The sequence below is a fragment of the Rhinopithecus roxellana genome, chromosome 15 (assembly GCF_007565055.1).
Source record: "Rhinopithecus roxellana isolate Shanxi Qingling chromosome 15, ASM756505v1, whole genome shotgun sequence".
NCBI classification, from domain to species: domain Eukaryota; kingdom Metazoa; phylum Chordata; class Mammalia; order Primates; family Cercopithecidae; genus Rhinopithecus; species Rhinopithecus roxellana.
The window spans coordinates 111,810,600-111,834,760 of NC_044563.1; the positions used below are offsets into that span (position 1 = coordinate 111,810,600).

The window sequence follows — 24,161 nt, forward strand, 5'->3', positions numbered from 1 at the left end:
TTGGGAGGCTGGGGCAGGAGAATCACTTGAACCCAGGAGGTGGAGGTTGCAGTGAGCTAAGATCCACCACTGCACTCCAGCCTGGGCAACAGAGCGAGACTCCATCTCCCTCCCCACCACCCCCGACCCCCCAAAAAAAAAAAACAGGCAGCAGGCCGCATTTGGCCCTTTGACTGTAGTTTGCCAACCCTTGTTCTAGAGTTTATCATGTATACTTTCCAATAATATTATACCAAGGTTTATGATAAGTTAAGAAACTTACAATACTACATTATCATTTTCTCCTTCCTGTCCTTTGTGTTGTTATCATATATTTTACTTCTATATGTTATAAAACCCACCATATATTATTTATTTCAAAGAATTACCTGATAAAGAAAATTAAAAATGAGATAAAGTATCTTTTATATTCACCACCACTTTTACCACTTCTGTCACTCTTTATTCCTTTGTTTAGATCCATGTGTCCACCTGGTATATTTCCTCAACCTGAAGAACTACCTTTTAACGTTTGTGTGTGTGTGTGTGTGCATATCTGCTGGAAGGAATTCTCTCAGCTTTTGTCTGAAAAGGTGGTTTATTTCTCCTTAATTTTAAAGAATATTTTCACTGGATATAAAATTCTAGATGGATAATTTTTCTTTCATTAATTTTAAGATGCCATTCCAATGTTTTTTTTGCTTGCATTGCTTCTGGCAAGAGGTCTGTGACAATTCTGATATTTCTAACCCATCTCTATAAGTGTCTTTATATCTCTGGTTGCTTTTAAGATTTTTCCTTCATGTCTGTTTTCAAGTAGTTTGATTATGATATACCTTGGTATGGTTTTCTTGGTGCATATCTTGCTTGGAATTTATTAAATTTCTTTGCTATATATAGTTTTCATTAAATTTGGAAAAGTTTTGATCATTTCTTCAATTATTATTTTTCTGTCCCCTTGGTCTGCTTTCTGGGACTTCAGTTACACATGTTAGACTGCTTAATACTGTCCCACAGGTTACTGAGGCTCTGTTGCATATTTTTTCAGTCTTTTTTTCCCTCTCTGCTTCAGTTGGGATTGTTTCTGTTGTTATGTCCTGAAGTTCATTTATACTTCTTTTTAAAATGTCTAATCTGCTATTAAGCCTATTCAGTGAGTTTTTAATTTTATTTACTGTAAGTTTCATCTCTAGAATTTCCATTTGGTTCATTTTTTTCTTTTGGGATTTAAAATTTTTCTCTTCATTATGTTCGTATCATTGTCCTTTAAATCCTTGAACATTTGTAATAGCTGTTTTAAAGTTCCTTTGCTAATTCTATTAGCTCTGTCATTTCTGTATTTGTTTTTATTACGTTATAAAAAGTGACATAAGCAGGTAACATTTTCCTGCTTCTCTACCTGTCTAGTAAATTTTTTATTGTATTAGAACATTTTGAATTTTACATTGCTGATTGCTAGATTTTGCTATCTTTATTTCAAGAATGTCAAAGTTTCGCAGGAGGTTAAGTTACTTGCTGATAAGCTTCATCATTTTGAGGCTTATTTTTAAACTTATGGAAGCATCTAGAATAGCCCTTAACTCTGCGGCTACTTCATACCTGCTAGAAAGGCATGATCTGCTGGGGGTCTCTACAAAATGTCCCAGGTATTCAGTAAGTTCACTCCTGTCTGGCTTGTTGGAACTCAGAGTTTACCTAGACCTGTGGGAGCTCTGGAAATTGCTCAGCTTGTGGCTCCCCTGTATGTCTTCATGGACTTTTACTCCTCATATGTCCCAGTTAATATTCAGCAACAGATTAAACAGCAGATGTCTAGAGCTCTTTTTCTGGGTAGCTCCTTCATCTTCAGTACATTGCCTCACAAATGACAGCCAGTTTAGCCTCTTTAAATTCTGATGTCTGTCTTCTCAACTCAGATTATCTTGCTTTGCAAGAGTGCCCCTTCCTTGTGCTATGGTGTAGAAAGTGTCTAGGTAGTAAGCCTGTGTAATCATAGGGTTCATCTCACTTTTTCCTCTTTCTCTCAGAGAACACAGTTTTCTCTGTTTGTAGTTCGTTGTCTGAAAACTGTTGTTTCATACACTATATCTAGTTTTCTAGTTATTTACAGTGGGAAGGCAAGTCAAGTACTCTGGTATGGCTGGAAATCTAAATTTTAAAAATCATATAATATACATTCTAGGGAAGTATACTATTTTTAAAGAGCTCTGTAATTAGTCCTTAAAGCAGATATTTTTATTTTTATAATATACATGTCTTTAATAAAGTAGATATTCTTAATACATGTGTTTGCTAACATTCATTTACTTCATTTTATCTGTGTACATATTCAATAAATATTTATTGACTATTGTCTGTGTCACATACAGTGGAAAACTATAGGAATACAGTAAAAAACACATGACGTTTCAAGGAATTTCCAATTAGTAGAAGAAACGGGTTAAAAAGCAATTGCAGTGTAGTGTGAAAAGTGCTTAAAGCAGCATATTCAGAGTAAGAGTAGTGGCACAAAGGAAGGAGAGATTAACTCTATTTAGATGAGGAGGGGCTGCTCAAGGCAGACCTCACACTGTAGGAGAATTTTTAGCTGAGTTGACAAAAATAAGAAATTTCCAGACAGAGATAGCATTTCAAGTATGTGGAATAACATAGGCAAACAGAAATGTGTAATATCATTATTCAATATAGAAACTAGAAGTAGTTTGGAATAGTTGCAAATATAGGATGCTGGCAATGCAATAAGTAGCAGAAATGGTTGAAAGAGATAGGCAGAAAACAGACTAAAGAGGGCACATAGTCCATTCATAGAAGTTTATTCTTGACTCTTTGAACTTTGGGCTTCAAAGCAAGGGAGTAAAATGATCAGATTTACCTTTCAGAAAGATCATTTTATTGATGATGTGATAGACTAGAGTGGGACAAAACTAAAGACACATAGACCAGCTTGGAGAACATGGCAGTAGTCCAGCCAGGAGATATATATTATCATTTTAATATTCATTAATACAATATAGCTTGAGAATGATAAATGGCAAGTGATTCATACACCCTCTGATTCCTTATAGCAATAAATATGGACTTGCATTCATAAATAAATCTTTCAGCATCCATTCACTTTCAAATTAAAAGTAGCTTGTTAATCATTTCATAAGTCATATATTTTCATTTTAGGAAATGTAGACAGTATAGAAACTTTAAAAGAAGAAAGTGAAGATCATGCAGTCTCACCACCTAGAAGTGATTGCTAAGATTTTGGTATACAAACTTCCAGATGTTTTTCTGTACATGTGTTCATCTGGAGACAAGTATACCTAGATACTCATGTATGTGCACTTAAAAAATTAATATACTTACTGTGATGTTTTGTAGCCTTTTTCATTTACAAATTTGCCATTTTAACCATTTTCAAGTGGTTATACTTAAAATTACAATTCAGTGGCATTAATTACATTTTCAGTGTTATACAATTATCATTACTATCTACTTTCAAAAGTTTTTCATCACTTCAAACAAGAACTTGGTAACTATTAAATGTAAATCCCCATTACCCCCTCTCCTCAGCTGTTAGTAACTTCTAGTCTACTTTCAGACTCTATGAATTTGCCTATTCTCTATATTTTATGTAAGTGGAATCATACAGTATTTGTCCTTTTTGTTTGGCTTATTAGCACGATGTTTTCAAGGTTCATCTGTTTGTAGGATGTATCAGAACTTAATTCCTTTTTATGTGGAATAATATTCCATTGTATGGATATATCACCTTTTGTTTATCCATGCATCTGTTGATGGATACATGGATTGTTTCCACCCTTTGACTAGTGTGAATAATGCTGTTATGAACATTAGCATCTATTGGAGTCCATATTTTCAGTTCTTTGGGGTATATACCTAGTAGTAGAATTGCTGGGTCCTGTGATAATTCTTTTTATTTATTTATTTTTATTATACTTTAAGTTCTAGGGTACATGTGCACAACGTGCAGGTTTGTTACATATGTATACATGTGCCATGTTGGTTTGCTGCACCCATTAACTCATCATTTACATAAGGTATTTCTCCTAATGCTCTCCTTCCCCCCTGCCCCCACGACAGGCCCCGGTGTGTGATGTTCCTCGCCCTGTGTCCAAGGGTTCTCATTGTTCAATTCTCACCTATGAATGAGAACATGTGGTGTTTGGTTTTCTGTCCTTGTGATGGTTTGCTCAGAATGATGGTTTCCACCTTCATCCATCCCTACAAAGGACAAGAACTCATCCTTTTTTATGACTGCATAGTATTGCATGGTGTATATGTGCCACATTTTCTTAATCCAGTCTATCATTGATGGACATTTGGGTTGGTTCCAAGTCTTTGTTATTGTGAATAGTGTCGCAACAAACATACGTGTGCATGTGTCTTTATGGTAACATGATTTATAATCCTTTGGGTATATATCTAGTAGTGGAATCGCTGGATCAAATGGTATTTCTAGTTCTAGATCCTTGAGGAATGGTAATTCTATATTTAACTTTTTGAGGAACTGCTAAAAAGTTTTACTAAATAGTGGATATCTTTCTAAGTCCATAAAAACAGATCTACATCACAGTTTCCATTGTGTGACTAGGACATGCTGTAATTAATCTATCCACTTCCCTATTGGGCATCCTTGTACAAATGTCTTTGTGTATGTTTGTGACTATTTCTAGGATAGACTTCAAGAAATGGTATTGCTGGGTCAAAGAGCTTTCTCACTTATAATTTTTTTTTTTTTTTTTTTTGGAGATGGAGTCTTGCTCTGTCACCCAGGCTGAAGTGTAATGGCACCATCTCAGCTCACTGCAACCTCCACCTCCCAGGTTCAAGCGATTCTCCTGCCTCAGCCTCCCGGGTAGCTGAGACTACAGGCGCATGCCACTACACCCTGCTAATTTTTTTTATTTTATTTTAATAGATATGGGGTTTCACCGTATTAGCCAGGATGGTCTCAATCTCCTCACCTTGTGATCTGCCCGCCTCGGCCTCCCAAAGTGCTGGGATCACAGGCATGAGCCACTGCGCCCTGCCCTCTCACTTACAATTTTTGACACATATTGCCAGATTGCTTTCCGGAAAGGTTGTACCAGTTTATAGTCCTACCAACCATGTATATGAGTACCTGTCTTCTCCAACCTTCTTAATACTTCATCAGTTTTAATTTACATTTTTGTTTTATTAAACATATTTTATGTGTTTATCAGTTATATTCCTTTTGTGTTCATTTATATATTCCCATTTGCAATTAAACATGCTTAAGTCCCTCCCATTTTAAAAAGTAAACAAATAATAGAAATACTTTTGATCTCACACCCATTTCTAAATACCCTAAGTGTCTTCTTTGTAGAGCAAAGTTTCTTGAAAGATTGGTTTAAACTCATACTTCTTGCTTTCTTACTTCCCATTTATCCTTCAACATAGGGCAGTCTGGGCTGGGCATGGTGGCTCATGCGTGTAAGTAATCCCAGCACTTTTGGGGGCCAAGGCAGGTGAATTGCTTGAGTGCAGGAGTTCAAGACCAGCCTGGGGAACATAGTGAGACCTTTGTCTCACTATGCCGTGAAAAGTCAGTGGTACTTTGATGGGAATAGCATTGAATCTATAATTTTTTAAATAAAATTAGCTGGGCATGGCAGTACACACTGGTGGTCCCAGCTACTTGGGAGACTGAGGTAGGAGGAGCACTTGAACCTGGGAAGCTGAGACTACCGTGAGCCATGATCACACCAATGCGCTCCAGCCTGGAGGACTGAGGGAGACCCTGTCACAAAAACAAACAAACCAAAACATAGGGCAGTCTGGCTTTGCCCTTTTGCTCCATAAAATGGATATTATGGCCGGGCGCGGTGGCTCACGCCTGTAATCCCAGCACTTTGGGAGCCAGAGGCGGGTGGATCACGAGGTCAGGAATTCAAGAACAGCCTGGCCAACATGGTGAAACCCTGTCTCTACTAAAAATACAAAAATCAGTCAGATGTGGTGGTGCGCCTGTAATCCCTGCTACTCGGGAGGCTGAGGCAGGAGAATCACTTGAAACTGGAAGGCAGAGGTTACAATGAGCTATCACACCACTGCACTCCAGCCTGGGTGAAAGACCGAAACTCCGTCTCAAAAAATAAAAATAAATTAAAAAATAAAATAAAATAAAATGGATATTGCATCCAGTCCCTTTGGATATTACATTTTTCAGTCCCTTCAAAGTATTTGATACTATTTCTTTCTTGAATTCTCTTTTCCTTTTCTTCTATTTCTTTCTTCTGATTTTTTTTTTCTTTACCTCTTAGGCCACGTTTTTATGGTGGTAAGAATACTATTATAATAATAGTTACAGCATTAATTGGGCAACTATCCACTATGTGTATTATATACATAATTTAATCTTTATAGCATCCCTCCCGCCCCGCCCAAGTGGGCTATGCCCTGGAGGTTCTTTCTTTCTTTTTTTTTTTTTAATTTTATTTTACTTTAAGTTCCGGGATACATGTGGAGAATGTGCAGGCTTGTTACATAGTTATACATGTGCCATGGTGGTCTGCTGTACCTATCAACCCGTCACCTAGATTTTAAGCCCCGCATGCATTAGCTATTAGTCCTGATGCTCTCCCTCCCCTTGCTGCCCCCTACCCAGACAGGCCCCAGTGTGTGTTACTCCCCTTCCTGTGTCCATGTGTTCTCATGGCTCAACTCCCACTTATGAGTAAGAACATGCAGTGTTTGGTTTTCTGTTCCTATGTTAGTTTGCTGAGGATGATGGCTTCCAGTTTCATCTATGTCCTTGTAAAGGAAATGATCTCATTCCTTTTTATGGCTGCATTGTATTACATGGTGTATATCTAACACAGTTTCTTTATCCAGTCTATCATTGATGGACATTTGGGTTGGTTCCACGTCTTTGCTATTGTGAATAGTGCTGCAGTAAACATACGTGTGCATGTATCTTTATAATAGAATAATTTATATTCCTTTGGGTATATACCCAGTAATGGAATTGCTGAGTCAAATGGTATTTCTTGTTCTAGATCCTTGAGGAATCACCACACTCTCTCCCACAATGGTTTAACTAATTTACGTTCCCACCAACAGTGGAAAAGCATTTCTGTTTCTCCACAGCCTCGCCAGCATCTGTTGTTTCTTGACTTCTTAATAATCACCATTCTGATTGGTGTGAGATGGTATTCTCATTGTGGTTTTGATTTGCATTTCTCTAATGATCAGTGATATTGAACTTTTTTTCATATGTTTATTGGCCATGTAAATGTCTTATTTTGAGAAGTGTCTGTTCATATCCTTTGCCCACTTTTTGATGGAGTTGTTTTTTTCTTGTAAATTTGTTTAAGTTCACTGCAAATTCTGGATATTAGTCCTCTGTCAGATGGATAGATTGCAAAAATTTTCTCCCATTCTGTAGGTTGCCTGTTCGATCTGATGTTAGTGCTGTGCAGAAGCTCTTTAGTTTAATTAGATCCCATGGCTTTTGTTGCAATTGCTTTTGGTGATTTCATCATAAAGTCCTTGCCCATGCCTGTGTCCTGAATGGTATTGGGTAGGTTTTCTTCTAGGGTTTTTATGGTTTTGGGTTTTTCACTTAAGTCTTTAATCTATCTTGAATTAATTTTTATATAAGGTGTAAGGAAGGGGTCCAGTTTCAGTTTTCTGCATATGGCTAGCCAGTTTTCCCAGCATCATTTGTTAAATAGGGAATCTTTGCCCCATTGCTCATTTTTGTCAGGTTTGTTGAAGATCAGATGGTTGTAGATGTGTGGTCTTATTTCTGGGGTCTCTATTCTGTTCCATTGGTCTTTATGTCTGTTTTGGTACCAATACCAAGCTGTTTTGGTTACTGTAGCTTTGTAGTATAGTTTGAAGTCAGGTAGCGTGATGCCTCCAGCTTTGTTCTTTTTGCTTAGGATTGTCTTGGCTATACTGGCTCTTTTTTGGTTCCATATGAATTTTAAAGTAGTTTTTCTAATTCTGTGAAAAGTCAGTGGTAGTTTGATGGGAATAGCATTGAATCTATAAGTTACTTTGGGCAGTATGGCCATTTTCACGATATTGATTCTTCCTATTCATGAGGATGGAATGTTTTCCAATTTGTTTGTGTCCTCTCTTATTTCCTTGAGCAGTGGTTTGTAGTTCTTGAAGAGGTCCTTCACATCTCTTGTTAGCTGTATTTCTAGGTATTTTATTATCTTTGTAGCAATTGTGAATGGGAGTTAATTCATGATTTGGCTCTCTGCTTGTCTATTGTTGGCATATAGGAATGCTTGTGTTCTTTGCACATTGATTTTTGTCTTTACAGCGTTTTTGTTATAGATGAGAAAACAGCCTCACAGAGTGTAAATATTGTTGTAGTCAGCCTCTAAAATGGCCTGTAGTGATTCCCACCTCCTGTTACTCATTGCTCTTTTGTAATCCCCTCCACTTGAGTGTGAGCTGGATTAATGACTTGGTTTTAATGAATGGAATATAGTAGAAGTAATACAATGTCACTTCTGAGATTACATTATAAGAAAACTATGGTTTCTGTCTTGGGTGCATGTGTGTTTTTCTTTCTCCCACCCTCCCAACCATCATGAAAAGAAGTCTAAGCTGTCCTGTGAAGAGAAGTCCTGGACGATAAAGACCACCTGGAAGAGAATTTAGGCACCCCAGCCAACAGCTGGCACCAACTGCCAGCTATATGAGTGAGACTCTTCCAGCACCAGTTAAGGCTTCACATGATGGAGCTGTAGATGATAGCTTGATTGGAATCTCAAGAGAGATGCCGAGTCAGAACCATCAAGCCAACTACTCCTGAATTCCTGACCCATTGAAACTGTGGGATGTTTGCTGTTGTAAACCAGTGCATTTTAGGATAATTTGTTATAGAGCAATAGCTACTATTAATACAAACTACCACAAGTTTCCTTCTAGGATTTCACAGCTAATAAATATTGAAACCAAAATTTGAACTCATATTAATCCAATCCAAAGTTTCTGGTAAAAAACATACTGTTTTTCTCAATCTCTTTTACAATTTTCTCTTTCTTTGCCTCTCCCTTGGAGATTTTCATCAGCATTTTATCCTTTAGGTTCTTTTCCTCTCAAAATACACTCTCTGTAAGCAGTAAAAAAAAACTATCAACAGAGTAAATAGACAACCCATGCAAACCAGGTATCTGACAAAGGTCTAATATCCAGAATCTATAAGGAACTTAAACAATTGAACAAGCAAGAAACAAATAACCTGTTTAAAAAGTGGGCAAAAGACATGAACAGACACTTCTCAAAAAAAGACATACAAGCTGCCAACAAACATGAAAAAATGCTCAACATCACTAATCATCAGAGAAATGCAAATCAACACCACAAAGAGATAACATCTCACACCAGTTGGAATGACTATTAAAAAAAGAAGAGGCTGGACGCGATGGCTCATGCCTGGAATCCCAGCACATTGAGAGGCCAAGACGAGTGGATCACCTGAGATCAGGAGTTCAAGACCAAGCTGGCCAATGTGGTGAAACCCTATCTCTACTAAAAGTAAAAAATTAGCTGGGCGCAGCAGCACGTTCCTGTAGTCCCAACTACTCGGGAGGCTGAGGCAGGAGAATCGCTTGAACCCAGGAGGCAGAGGTTGCAGTGAGCTGAGATCGCACCACTGCACTCCAGCCTGGGTGACAAAGTGAGACTTCATCTCAAAAAATAATAATAAATAAAAATAAGGTCAAAAACAACGGATGCCAACGAGGCTGCAGAGAAAAGGGAAAGCTTATACACTGTTGGTGGGAATGTAAATTAGTTCAGCCATTGTGGAAAGATTGCTCAAAGAACTTCAAACAGAACTACCATTTGACCCAGCAAAACTATTACTGTGTATATAGCCAAAAGAAAATAAATCGCTCTACCAAAAAGACACATGTACTTTTATGTTCAATGCAGCACTGTTCACAATAGCAAAGACATGGAATCAACCCAGGTGCCCATCAATAGTGGATTGGATAAAGAAAATGTGGTACATATACACCATGGAATACTACACAGCCATAAAAAAGAATGCAATTATGTCTTTTGCAGCAACATGGATGAAGCTGGCGGCCATTATCTTAAGCAAATTAACGGAGGAACAGAAAACCAAATACCAATTTTCTTACAGGTTGGAACTAAACATTGGGTACTCATGAACATAAAGATAGCAACAATATATCCTGGGAACTACTAGAAGAGGTAGGGAGGGAAGGAGACAATGGTTGAAAAACTATTGAGTACTATGCCCACTACCTGAGTGATGGGATCAGTCATACCCCAAACCTCATCATCATGCAATATAGCCATGTAGCCAACCTGCACATGTATACTCTTAAATCTAAAAGTTGGAATTATTTAAAAGGCAAAAGTAATAAATAAATACAGGTTCATTAGATATCACCACCTTAATGTATTACTAACACTTCAAACTCAGCAGGTTCAAACTGAACTCATGATATTTTCCTCCAAATCTACTACTACTCCTGTTTTCTCGCTCAAGGAATGACATCCACCAGTCATCTACTTACCTAATCTGAGCTACGGGAGTCAATCTTGACTCACCTTCTCCCTCAGCCTTCACATGCAATCATTGACCAAATCCTATTAACTTTAGTTCCATAAATTACCAATGGGTTCACAGCTCTTTGTTTTTACTGATGTCACCTGGACTGCTGCAGCACTCTCCTGATGCACCACTCTGCCCCATGTGTTCTCTCCCTTTAGTGTTTTTCAGACTTCTAGGTTCAACCTATCAGTGGTTCATGGAAATTAGTTTGGTGGTTTGTGACCAGAATTCTTTTTAAAATGAAATAGCATAGGAAACATTAGTGTGTATAACAGTAGTACTGTTTGATGTGCCTATTGAGTTATAAAATATTTCTCATTACTGGTTTCCATCAATGACGTTTCGAAAACATTGGTCCATTTTTTTGTACTACAGCCAAAATGGTCTGGAAAGTCAGATCATGTTATTCACTCCTTGTTTAAAACCCTTCAGTGACTTCTCAGTGTCTTCCTGGTAGAGTTGAAACTCCTTAACATGCTGTGTTAGGCCCTTAATGACCTAGGCCCAGCTTACCTCAAGCATCATTTCTCTTCATTCTTCTTCCTGCATGTAAGCTCTAGCCAAATGAAATCATAGTTCCATAAATATACTCTTAATGTTTCTTGCTCTTAAGCATTGCTATATGCAATTTATTCTTTCTGGAGTGCCTCCTTATCCCCATCTGTGACTCGATATCATACTTCAGGTATGTTTAGCTAACACCTTCTCCAAGAAACCTTCCTTGACTCTCCAAAACAGGGACAGGACTATTCCTGTATGTGCCCGTGGTAACCTGTATTTATCCCTATCAGAGCACTTACCACATCCTATTAAAGTTGCCTGTTACTTATTTTCTTATTTTCATACCAGACTGTAAGTTTTTTGAGGACAAAGTCTGTATTTTGTTCATCATTGTATCCGAAAGCCTAGTACAGTGCTTCACATGTAACATGTGCTCAATATATAGGGGAAAAAAAAGCATGTTGGACTGATTCGCTGTTTTAAACCTGGCATGGTGGTGAGTACCTGTAATCCCAGTTACTTAGGAGGCTGAAGCAGGAGGATAGTGTGAGGCCAGAATTTTGAAGCTTGTTGTGCACTATGATCACACCTGCGAATAGCCACTGCACTCTAGCCTGGGCAACATAGCAAGAACTTATCTCTTTAAAAAATAGACTCCTGCTCAAAACAATTTACCTGCCATGTCTATCTTGTTTTTAATAATAGGGTGGTTCTTCTATTACATGTAATATGTGGTATTATATAATAATGTGGTATGCATGTTTGAAAATGTATAAATGTCTCCATTTTGCTTAAATATGATAGACTACATAAAAGGAATGTAAAGTGATGTCGTTATAGAGTATGGTATATGGTATGTTAAACTTACTAAAAAATCATTTGACTTTCAAATAGAAATTGCTGAATGATTGAACTGAAACACAGATTCCACATTTATCACATTTGCTCAAATGTTTTATACTTGTAAACAATGTTTTTAAAAGAATCTCTTCCATTTTACACTAGAATGCTCCAGAAGTAAATAATGAAAACAGTGAAATGTCAACTGAAAAATCAGAAAACACCATTATACAGAAATATAATACTGAGCAAGAAATAAGGGAAGAAAATATGGAGAATTTTTGTTCAGATACTGAATACAGAGAAAAAGAAAAGAAAGAAGGCTCATTTATAGAGGAAATCATTATAGAAGGTAACCTTAAAATTATATTGGTATTTTCTAATTTGTATGTTGATGTTTACAGTAAGTATTTTTGAGGAAATTACATTTCTGTCTCCCCTCTTCATGACTTATTCCTAGTCTTTTTGCATTCTGGTTTCTGCCTTCACTGTTTTGCTGAGAATGTTCTTGGAGTCACCAGTAACCTGATGACCAGACCTAGGGCATTTTTCTGAATTCAGATAACCTTTCTGTAACCATTGGAATAATTTATTAATCCTTCCATCTTGAAAAAGTATTGTTTAAAGATGATACTGATTGGAGGTGTTCAAACCTAGGCTGAACAACCACTTGGTGGAGATGTTGTAGAGAGAATGATTGGACTTTAAAAAAATCTTTCAAAAACCTGAAATTTATATTCTAGATTAACTATACTAAAAAGTTGAAATCTTTGTTAGAATATAGATGAATAAAATTTATGTCTTAAGTAGATAATTCTATATACTTGTCCAAAAACTATTCAAGAAGTTAAAAATATTCACTGGGTAATGAATAAAAGTGATGATTGTCAGTCTTGAAGAAGCTAGCTAGCAATTTCTAGATACAGCTGGACCTAGGTAGTAATGGAAATCAGAGCGTAACCTGTTAGGATAAATTCATTTTTATCAGCTATGTATTTATGTGGGATTGTACTGTATGTCCTAAATGAAGCAAACAGACGAGAAAAATAAACCATTTTGTAATACCTCAACTCACTTTCCCTTTACAAAACCAAAAATACTTTGCTATTATGAAATTAAAGTTTAATATGGGTACAGCCAAATATTTAGCATGCTAAAAATATACTTGTTATAACAAAGGGAACCCAGTATTTAGGTAATGTTGATGTCATTAAGTTTGTATAATTATTGACCCATAAAATATTTAAGGTTAAATTTGTTTTTATAAAAATAGGTGATAAATATGTTTTATGAAATCAGGCTTTAGTGTATAATATAAAATTTTACTGTGTTCCCATCATGACAGATTTACAGCTTTTTGAAAAAAGCTTCAAGAATGAAATTGTTACTGTTGTTTCTCAGGATGAAAATCAAAGTGAAATCTCCTTAAGCAAAACCCTCTCCTTAGATAAAGAAGTAATTAGTCAAGTACAAACCTCGAATGTTACGGACAATAAAAAATCAGTTACTACAGAAGTAAAAGACAAGATATGCTTGGAAAAAGACAATGGATGTACAGAATTTAAATCACCAAATAATCCTTTTGTTGTGTTAGATACAGCGACAGAAACAGAAAAAATACACCTAGAAAGAACCGGAGGATTAGATGTTCACCATACAGATGTACAACCAGAGGTTGAAAATAACAAAACACCATTTAACAGTATTTTAAATGAGACAGCACACAATACATATAATAATAATAATAATAAAGATGTTTCTGAAAATGAGCCATTCAAACAATTCAGATCGCGTCCAGGGACTCGAGAACATGCTCTAGAGAAGGAAATTACAAATAGTGACCAAACCAAAGCAGATTTGGATTTATCTCTAGATATAAAAAAAAATCTTGTTCCATGTCAGAAATATAGTTTACAGAATTCAAGTAATGTTATGTTAGATGATAAATGTAAAACAAAACAAATACAACTGTTAACTAAAAAAAGTGAGTGCAGCATATTACTTTCTAAACAAACTTCAGATTTTCTGCAAGTCTGTAATGATACTTCAGAGAAACCTGAACTAACTGTTACCTGTGATACGGTAATCGACTACCACGTTTCATCTGCTGCTTTTAGTGATAATTCAAAAGTACTTCTTAAGAACTCAGATAAAAATGTTAATAGTATGCCTATGTTGGTGAAACCCAACTCAAGCCCTGGGAGAAAAACTATGTGGAAAATATGAGAGATATGCAAAACAGTCCATTTAATAACTGTTTGGGATACTTAGAAAACAATAATGTGAACATTTCCCATCTTCATCTTAACAATGAGAATAGTCATTCTTTACAAGCCAAAGATGTGAAAACTGCTGTTCACATGAAAACTTGCACAGAAATACAGTTTTCCAATAAAAAGAATCAGATTGATGAGAATCAGGTAACTGAAGCCACAAAAAATGACCTCTTCCTTGTTGTGAGCATTAATGAAAGACAGCATATATTGTTAAATAATACAGAGAAAACAGAGTCATTAAATGACATCGTTTCAGGAAAAATGTTCAGTAAAGGACAGCTGGAGGAATCACATTCATTTCACATGGAGCCATCTGGAGATTTAGTAAACAGAAGCGGAAGGTCAACCTTTGATCTTTCAACTTCAGATAAAAAAACTGAGAAAACTCCAGTATACATGAATTTTTCAGACCCCGGTCCTTGGTCAAAAGTAAATCACATTGAAAGTCAAACAGCGAGCAGTTCAACCCCTAGCATTTCTTTGTTGCTGAAGGAGAGACCACTAGATCCATCAGAAAACAAAAAGATCATTCCAATGGCTCTTTGCAAAAATATTGGTGTGGATGATATTGGAAAGAATATTGGACCAGGTAAGAAAAAAAAGTAATATTTTAATTTTTAAAATATTTTTCTACTTATTCTTGATAAATGTGTACAGTCATATTTTGTAAATTTTGTTTTAAAAGTTTGTCTTAATTAAGGAATAGCAAAAACAACAGATGTGGGTCATTATTTTAAATTAGGAACAACTACCTAATATTCTTTTGTTTTTTAACTTTTAGAGCAAATGCAGTGAAGTAGTTAAGGCTTCTGCCAAGTATGCATATTTATTGCTCTTCTTTCTATATGCTCATCATTCATCCTGAAAAAATTCCTTCCCTCAGAACATTTTAGTTTCTCTCCTGTGTTGTCTTTCTTTGCCCAATTTTCTCTACCTTTCCGTTTCTATTTTTATCTGTCCCTTCACCCACACCAGAAATCCACCTCTTCCTTCTGTTTTATAAGTAATAATGAGGCATAACATTAATATATTTCCTATGACCAGTATTTGTCAGTTGAAAACACTTTAAATTGAATTCCTTAACATATATTAATGCATTCAGATGTTAAAGAGAATAGAGGGATTGTTCTGTTCTTAAAAACTGCCATATGAAATGACATAATGTCCAAGTTTTATTTTAAAATACTCCAGAAAAAAATAGGGGGAGAAGTAAATGGATGAAATACATGACTTAATATTGATGGAATACATTGAAATACATGGCTGTCTACGTTTTTGTTTTGTTTTGTTTTTTATTTATTGATTGATTTTTGAGATAGAGTCTTGCTCTGTCACCCAGCCTGGAGTTCAGTGGTGTGATCACAGCTCACTGCAACTTTAACCTCCCAGGCTGAAGGAATCCTCCCGCCTCAGCCTCCTGAGCAGCTGGGAGTACAGACACGTCACTGCACCCAGCTAATTTTTAAAATTTTTTGTAGAGACAGGTCTCACTTTGTTGCCGAGGCTGGTGTTGAACTTCCAGGCTCAAGTGATCCTCCTGCCTCAGCCTCCCAAATTGCTGGGAGCCACCACACCCGGCCTGGAAATTTTTCACAAAAGAATTTAAAAACAAACACATACTACATTATTATGAATTGGTGCTGTATAAATGTAAATTGAAAATAAAAAGCAGTAGTTTAAGAAGTATGATCATGAGGAAAATGGTTTTTTATTGTTTTTATTTTCAGGACAGCATGTTTTCTTTTAATAGCAATCTCATAGTCAAAAGTTGCTGAGGTTGTTAAAGGCATTCTTAGATTTTAAGGGAACTTTGTGGGTTTAACATTGTGCACTTAGACACCTTAAAAAGATGCAGATTCCAAGGAAAGCTTTTGTACGGCCCTCAGATTTAACAGGCTTCTTTTAAAAAGGAAATTGAGAAAAATGTAAAGAGAATATTTGGTGATTAAAAACAAAAATATATCTTGTTTACTAATACCAATGGGAAATAATGTAGGCAAAAATCAAATAACCAAAACACTATAACCTCATTTCCCAAACTGCAATTTTTCAGTGCCACAAAATATATTACTTAAAATTACGTTAACTTTTGGTTAGGTACTGCTTTAGGTGCTGGTCTAAAAATCTGCCATTTTTTTCTGAAGTCCTTTCTTGTAAATTAAATTTCAGTGATATATAAGATATAAAGGGCGATACCTAAAATTCTGTAGAAATTCAACTTGTAAAATACTCTTAAATATGCCATCAGTATCTTTTAACCTTTATAATTTACATATTTCTCTAACTAATTTCTATCAATTTATTAAAGCCCAGTGTGACCCCTTCTAAACAACCCTTTGTTGGACTTCTCACTGTGGCCTATTTCTTTAAATAGTTTATAAATCTGGCATGTAGTTGGTTCTGACTTTTTCCATTAATCTCAGTTGGTAAAATGTTCACCATATAAATGTTACATGTGTGGGAAATACAGTAACCAGGGGAATAATGATAACATTTTAGGAGTTATTTTGTTTTAGAAGGTATTTATACCATTTCTTTCACTGCTTTTGATGTGGAATTCTAGTAATCAGGTTTTAGAAAGTAGCAATAATAAAATCTTGTTTGTTTTCAGAAATGAAATGCCTAATATAAGAGCAAAGTCTAGGAAAACTGCAAAATAGTCAACATTAAAATAGAAATTTGTTGCTTTTTAAATACAAAAGCATAAGATCAGAAATAAGTTCAGTCACTAAAATGAGTACCTAGAGAAAAATTCAGTTGCTGCCATTTCCTCTTTGTCAATCAGATACTACCAGCATTAACAGAGTTGCTGACACTTTGAATAACTGGAGTATCCATCCAGATCCCACGGGAGAACCCAGTGAAGAGAAGAATGCAATTGCAAAGACTTTTTATGATTCTTCTTTTCCCACAGAACATGTAAGTCAATTAAAAATATTGCCGAGCAGACCTTAGTGAGCTAATTCTACAGATATGTGTAGAACCGTATGCATCTGGATGCTTTAAGACCTAACTGATCTCCAAAATAATATCAAGAGGGCAACATGGCACCATTTTTCACAATTAAGGTTGATAGAAAACAGCAGGAAAAAGTCACAGTGTATAAATCAAATAGATACAATCCAGCCTGTTTTGGGAAGGAGAGTGAGAGGCATCAGATATGTACTTCTATTTTTTACTCATCTAAATTTGGAAATAGTGGTATTTGAGCATTTAAAATTTTATGTTAATAAAAGATGTCTAAAAGCTAATCAAGTCCAATTGTTTTTAATAATGCTTAAGTTAATTTACATTATTTTTGGAAACTGAGATGGAAAGAATTTAAAACTATTTCAATTAGAACACATGTGAAAGGATCAAGTACCCATGTGATACTGTATGGATATATGTATTAAAGTATTTGTAGAAATTATATGGCTTCCAAGAGTCTATTTGTCATAAGGAAATCAACTAACTATAGCAGGAAGGTTATCTGGTTAAATGTGTAAGTTTTATATCATAGTGTGTAGAACTTTAGCAAGAAAAAGGTTGTAGTGTTCAAACTATTAAACAACTTTCTCTTTAGCACATACAAAACGAATATTATAGTACTAACACATCCTGAACAAATAACAGCTATTAACAATGTATTTTATTTTCCTTTATAAATAGGAGAAACCTCAAGTGAGACAGTATAACTCTTCTGGGAGAGTTGAGACAAAAATCAGGAACTATCCTTGATATGGTTTGGCTTTGTCCCCACCCTAATCTCACCTTGAATTGTCAATCCCACAATTCCCATGTGTCATGGGAGGGACCCAGTGAGAGGTAACTGAATCATGGGGGCAGGTCTTTCCTGTGCTGTTCTCATGATAGTGAATAAATCCCACAAGAGCTGATGGTTTTAAAAATGGGAGTTTCCCTGCACAAGCTCTCTTCTCTCTTGCTGCCGCCATGTAAGAATTGCCTTTTGCCTTCCGCCATGATTATGAGGCCTCCCCAGATTTAACTGTAAATCCATTAAACCTATTTTTCTTCCCAGTCTCGGGTATGTCTTTATCAGCAGGGTGAAAACAAACTAATACAGTAAATTGTTACCAGCAGTGGAGTGTTGCTGAAAAGATACCCGAAAATGTGGAAGCAACTCTGAAACTGGGCAACAGGCCGAGGTTGGAACAGTTTGGAGGGCTCAGAAGACAGGAAAATGTGGGAAAGTTTGGAACTCCCTAGAGACTTGTTGAATGGCTTTGACCAAAATGTTGATATGGACAATGAAATCCAGTCTGAGGTGATCCCAGATAGAAATGAGGAATTTGTTGGAAACTGGAGCAAAGGTTACTGATCATGTTTTGGTAAAGAAATTGCTAGCATTTTTGCCCCCGTCCTAGAGATTTGTGGAACTTTGAACTTGAGAGAGACAATTCAGGGTATCTGGCAGAAGAAATTTCTAAGCAGCAAAGAATTCAAGAGGTGACTTGGGCGCTGTTAAAGGCATTCAATTTTATAAGGGGAACAGCATAAAAGTTTGGAAAATTTGCAGCCTGAACAATATGATAGAAAAGAAAATCCCATTTTCTGAGGAGAAATTCAAGCTGGCTGTGAAATTTGCATAAGTAACAAGGAGCTGAATGTTAATCTCCAAGACAATGGGCAAAATGTCTCCAGGGCAAGTCAGAGGTCTTCACGGCAGCCCCTCCCATCACAAGCCCAGAGGCCCATGAGGAAAAACTGGTTTTGTGGGCTGCACTCAGGGTCCCTGTGCTGTTTGGCTTTGTCATCCCAGCCAAATCCCACCATGTTTGGTGCCCTGAATCCCAGCCACTCCACCCATGACTAAAAGGAGCCAATGCATAGCTCAGGCCATTGCTTCAGAGGGTACAAGCCCCAAGCCTTGGCAGCTTCCATGTGGTGTTGAACCTGTGAGTGCACAAGTCAAGAATTGAGGTTTGGGAATCTCTTCCTAGATTTCAAAGGATGTATGAAAACGCCTGGATGTCCAGGCAGAAGTTTGCTGCAGGGCCGGGGCTCTCATGGAGAACCTCTGCTAGGGCAATGTGGAAGAGAAATCTGGAGTCAGAGCCCCCATAAAGAGTCCCTGCTGGAGTGCTGGCTAGTGGAGCTGTGAGAAGAGGGCCACCATCCTCCAGACCCTGGAATGGTAGATCCACCAACAGCTTGCATTGTGCACCTGGAAAAGCCACAGACACTCAATGTCAGCCCGTGAAAGCAGCTGGAAGGGAGGCTGTACCCTGCAAAACCACACGGGCGTGGAGATGCCCAAGACCATGAGAACCTACCTCTTGCATTAGCATGACCTGGCTGCCATGCTGGATTTTGGACTTTCATAGGGCCTGTAGATCCTTGTTTTGGCCACCCTATTTGGAACGGCTGTATTTACCCAATGCCTGTACCCCCTCTTTTTATCTAGGAAGTAACCGACTTGCTTTTGATTTTACTGGCTTATAGATGGAAGGGGCTTGCCTTGTCTGAGACGAGACTTTGAACTTTTGAGTTAATGCTGAAATAAAACTTTGGGAGTGTTGGGAAGGCATTATTGGTTTTGAAATGTAAAGACATGAGATTTGGGAGGGGACATTGGCAGAATGATATGGTTTGGCTATGTCCCCACCCAAATCTCATCTTGAATTACATTTGGTCTCACAATTCCTACATGTTGTGGGAGGAACCAGGTGGGAGATAACTGAATCATGGGGGCCGGTCTTTCCTGTGCTGTTCTCGTGATAGTGAATAAGTTTCATGAGATCTGATGGCTTTAAAAGTGGGAGTTTCCCTGCACAAGCTCTCTTTTGCTGCCGCCATGTAAGAATTGCCTTTCGCCTTCCACCATGAGTATGAGGCCTCCCCAGTCATGTGGAACTGTTAAGTCTGGTAAACCTATTTTTTTTTCCAGTCTCTGGTATGTCTTTATTAGCAGCATGAGAACGAACTAATATACCCTTGTCACATTTTCCTAACTGAACTCATAAGCAACAGTATAGTTTCCACTTGGTATGTATAAGTGTGTATCATTAAAATGTGTTGACTAAAGGGCAGTAACTCTGGCATTGGAAAATCTAAGTTGTAACCTTGCCCAATTGGGTAAGTCATAGAATCAAAACAAACATGAAGCTTGAGGGCATCAAAACTAAACATCCGTTTCTAATTAGGGTGAATCCTTAACCCTTATAAGATAGCTGTTCTACTTTCAAACAGCGGAAATTTCACATCTCACTTGAAAGCCCATTTTTATAATTAATCTAATAGGGGAGTTCTTTTTGTCTAATTCATAATGCTCTATCTGCAACTAATGTTGCTTTTAAGGATTTATTTTTGGCTAGGCGTGGTGACTCACACCTGTAATCCCAGCACTTTGGGAGCCCGAGGCAGGCAAATTTATTTTTGGTTGGGCACAGTGGCTCACACCTGTAATCCCAGCACTTTGGCCAAGGCAGGCAGATCACAAGGTCAGGAGTTTGAGACCAGCCTGGCCAATATGGTGAAACCAGGTCTCTACTAAAAATACAAAAACTGTCTGGGCATAGTGGGATGTGCATGTAGTCCCAGCTACTTGGGAGGCTGAAGTTGCAATTGCAGTGAGCCAAGATCGTGCCACTGCACTCCAGCCTGGGTGACAGAGCAAGACTCTGTCTCAAAAAAAAAAAAAAAATTATTTTTATAGAATTTGTAACTTTTTCATCAGCAAGGTAAATTTTTTACAGATTAAACAGTGACATAAATGTGAAATAACTTTCCAGGGTCATTAAGTCACAACATGTGGTGGACCTAGGCTAGGTATCATGGCTCTTAGTCAAATGCTATATTATACTTTAACTTTCACATAGAAAAAATGTTTCTTCTCAAAGATTGGTGCATATAAAATAAACTCAATTCACTGGCTGAATAGACATTTTCTAAGTGCTTATTACTATGTGCAAGTACTATGGTAAGTTTCATTGCCCCAGCTTAAAGCTTGACTGCAAATTATCATGTAATGTGGGGCAAATCCAAAAGTAGATCTCCTTACAAATTTAATAGACCACAGCCACACCCATTCCTTTGCATACTGTAAAGACTATTTTGGCACAGCACTGAGAATTGAGCAGTTTTAAGAGGCCATTTGGCCCTCAAAGCTGAAAATATTCACTCTGGCCCTGTTTGGAAAAAGTTTACCAACCTCTGTTATAAATGAATTTTATGAAGACTTATAGCCAAAAAATAGTTTTTTACTTTTCAACATATTTTATGTACAGTCCACATCAATTCTGTTAAATTCAGGGAAGGTATTAAGTACCAATCTACTTTCTCTCTATGGGTTCAAAGTAACTTGAAAAGATAGTATGTTTTTCATTGTTTTTGGCATTAGGTTGTTAGCCTACTGCAATCTTGATTATATCCAGGAATGAGGATGGAAGACCAGAGTAAGCAAAGCAAGCCACTTACTTTTTTTTTTTATATATCCAATGAATTAGATTCATTTAAGTTAAATTTTAAAATATAATCCCAGGCAGAAATAAAAGGACTAGTACCAAGCTAGGGGAAATTTTTAGGCCAAAAATTAGATCTTCCAAGTCAGGCTGAAAGAGAAACAGGTGGTACATTTCTAAAAAGGATAAAGGGGAAAGAACAAAGATACAAGGCAATATATCTGACAACAGCTAGAATTAAAATTACTGCAGTAGGCTGCAGAACCCTCAGGTAAGTTAAACAGGACAAGTTTTGTTAAGTGCAAACATTAGCTAATCTACACTATATCTTGTTTCTCTAAAGTCAATCCCTGCTCCTACCCATCTCAGCAAGCCGGTAGTTAAGGGGAAGGACACTAAAGCAATTATGTGTAAATGTGTTCTTCCTTTCCATCATCAAGATAAAAAAGTCAAAGAATCAGGATTTTGGGAAACTGTTGTACTTGGGAAACTGTATTTTGGGAAATTTGTACTTGGATGCCAAATACACCAAAATGAACCTAGCATTTTGATGGCAAAAGAGAAACATTAAATCATAGAGCTCATCAGTCATTTTACTTCAGAATTAGTAGCAACCTAGATTTAGATTTTATCTAGTCTTCCCCGTCTGTTTTTCATACTTCATGAATTAGAATCCTTTCTGGCCCCATGGGCTAAATGAAATATGGTGAACACACTTACATAGCAGACACTATCAGAAATATTTATGTACATTTTTATCCAATTATTCTTTCTGGTAATAGTATCTGGGAACTAAAAGAAGCTAATGAATAAACTGAAGCCCAGAAAAATTAAATGACTTGCCTAGGTTCTCTTAGCAGTCCTGTGCAGACACTTTTGGAAGAACAAAGCCAATTAGACAAATATGAACAAAGAATCACCCCCAAAATCAGAGGTAAAACTCTGAGGGGACTAGTGGTTGACTACAGAATTTTCAGGGAGGGAACCAAAAAGAGCAATCTAAAAAGAATACTCCTTAGGGAGCCGTGAACTTACCATTCTAAACATTTAAGTTCATTTTAAAAATAAACTTATTACTAGGCCAGGTACAGTGGCTCACGCCTGTAATCCCAACACTTTGGGAGGCCGAGGCAGGTAGATCATGAGATCAGGCGTTCAAGACCAGCCTGGACAACATAGTGAAACCCTGTCTCTACTAAAACTACAAAAAATTAGCTGGGCATGGTGGTGGGTACCTGTAATCCCAGCTAATCGGGAGGCTGAGGCAGGAGAATCGCTTGAACCTGGGAGGTGGAGGTTGCAGTAAGCTGACATGGCGCCACTGCACTCCAGCCCGGGCGACAGAGCAAGACTCCATCTCAAAAAAATAAAATAAACTTATTACTACATAATCTAACACTGAAAATGACAATGTTACTAACATGCCACTTTTACCAGTCAAATTGAAAAAGATTTTAACGTAAGGCAGTACTCAAAGATCTTCACAAAAATTTATGAACAAATGATATTCACTGCAGCCTAGTTAACAGTGACCATTTTCTTACAATTTAAATGTCCAGAAATGAATTGCAGAACACAGAATATGATGGAGCTATCCTCTTAACAAACTTAAGAACAGGAGAAAATGCTAAAAATGTTTAATACAGCATATAAACCAATAAAAATATAACCCCAATATTTAAAAAGTGGATAGAGAAAAGAGACCAGAAGATTTACACAAATTCTTTAATAGTGGTTGGGATCTTGGGTGATTTTAATGCAATTCTTATCCTGTTCCAGATTTCTAAAATACACATGTATACCCCTTACAACTGAAACACAACACAGTATGGCTCACTCCTGTAATCCTAGAACTTTGGGAGACCGAGGTGGTCGGATCACTTGAGCCCAAGAGTTAGAGAGACCAGCCTGGGCAACATGGCAAAAAATACAAAAATTAGCTAGGTGTTGTGGCACATGCCTGTAGTCTCAGGTACTCAGGAGGTGAAGGTGGGAGGATCACCTGAACCCGGGGAGGTAAGGCTGCAGTGAACTGTGATTGTGCCACTGAGCTCCAGCCTAGGTGACAGGGTGAGACCCTATCTAAAAAAAAGGCCACCATAATTGTTATTTTGAAAACAATTCAGTATTCCTTTTATCTATTGTTCATTTTTGAGAAAGGGTGTCATTCTGTTGTCCAGGCTGGAGTGCAATGGCATGATCTTGGCTCATTGCAACCTCCACCTCCTGGACTCAAGTGATCCTTGCACCTCAGCCTTCCGAGGTGCTGGGACTACAGTCGCATGCCACCATCCCCAGCTAGTTTTTGGTAGAGATGGGGTTTTGCCATGTTGCTCAGGATAGTTTTCAACTCATGAGCTCATGCAATCCACTCGCCTCAGCCTCCCAAAGTGCTGGGATTACAGGTATGAGTCATGATGCCTGGCCCAGTATTCCTTTTGAAGAGAAGATTTTATCTGGGAATCTCTCAAAAATATCAAAGATTGTTTTGCATGAAATTAACTCAAATTGCCGGGCACAGTGGCTCACACCTGTAATCCCAGCACTTTTGGAGGCCAAGGTGGGTGGATCATGAGG

At 37.2% G+C, this 24,161-nt stretch overlaps 1 protein-coding gene across 1 annotated transcript in view; it reads left to right on the top strand.

Moving 5' to 3' along the window:
- Positions 1-24,161, top strand: part of CCDC73 (coiled-coil domain containing 73) — a 151,701-nt gene that overhangs the window by 126,371 nt on the left and 1,169 nt on the right. The window contains 4 exon segments of the mRNA XM_030917797.1: positions 12,071-12,257; positions 13,251-14,117; positions 14,120-14,770; positions 16,967-17,100. Coding sequence (XP_030773657.1) covers positions 12,071-12,257; positions 13,251-14,117; positions 14,120-14,770; positions 16,967-17,100 — 1,839 coding nt within the window.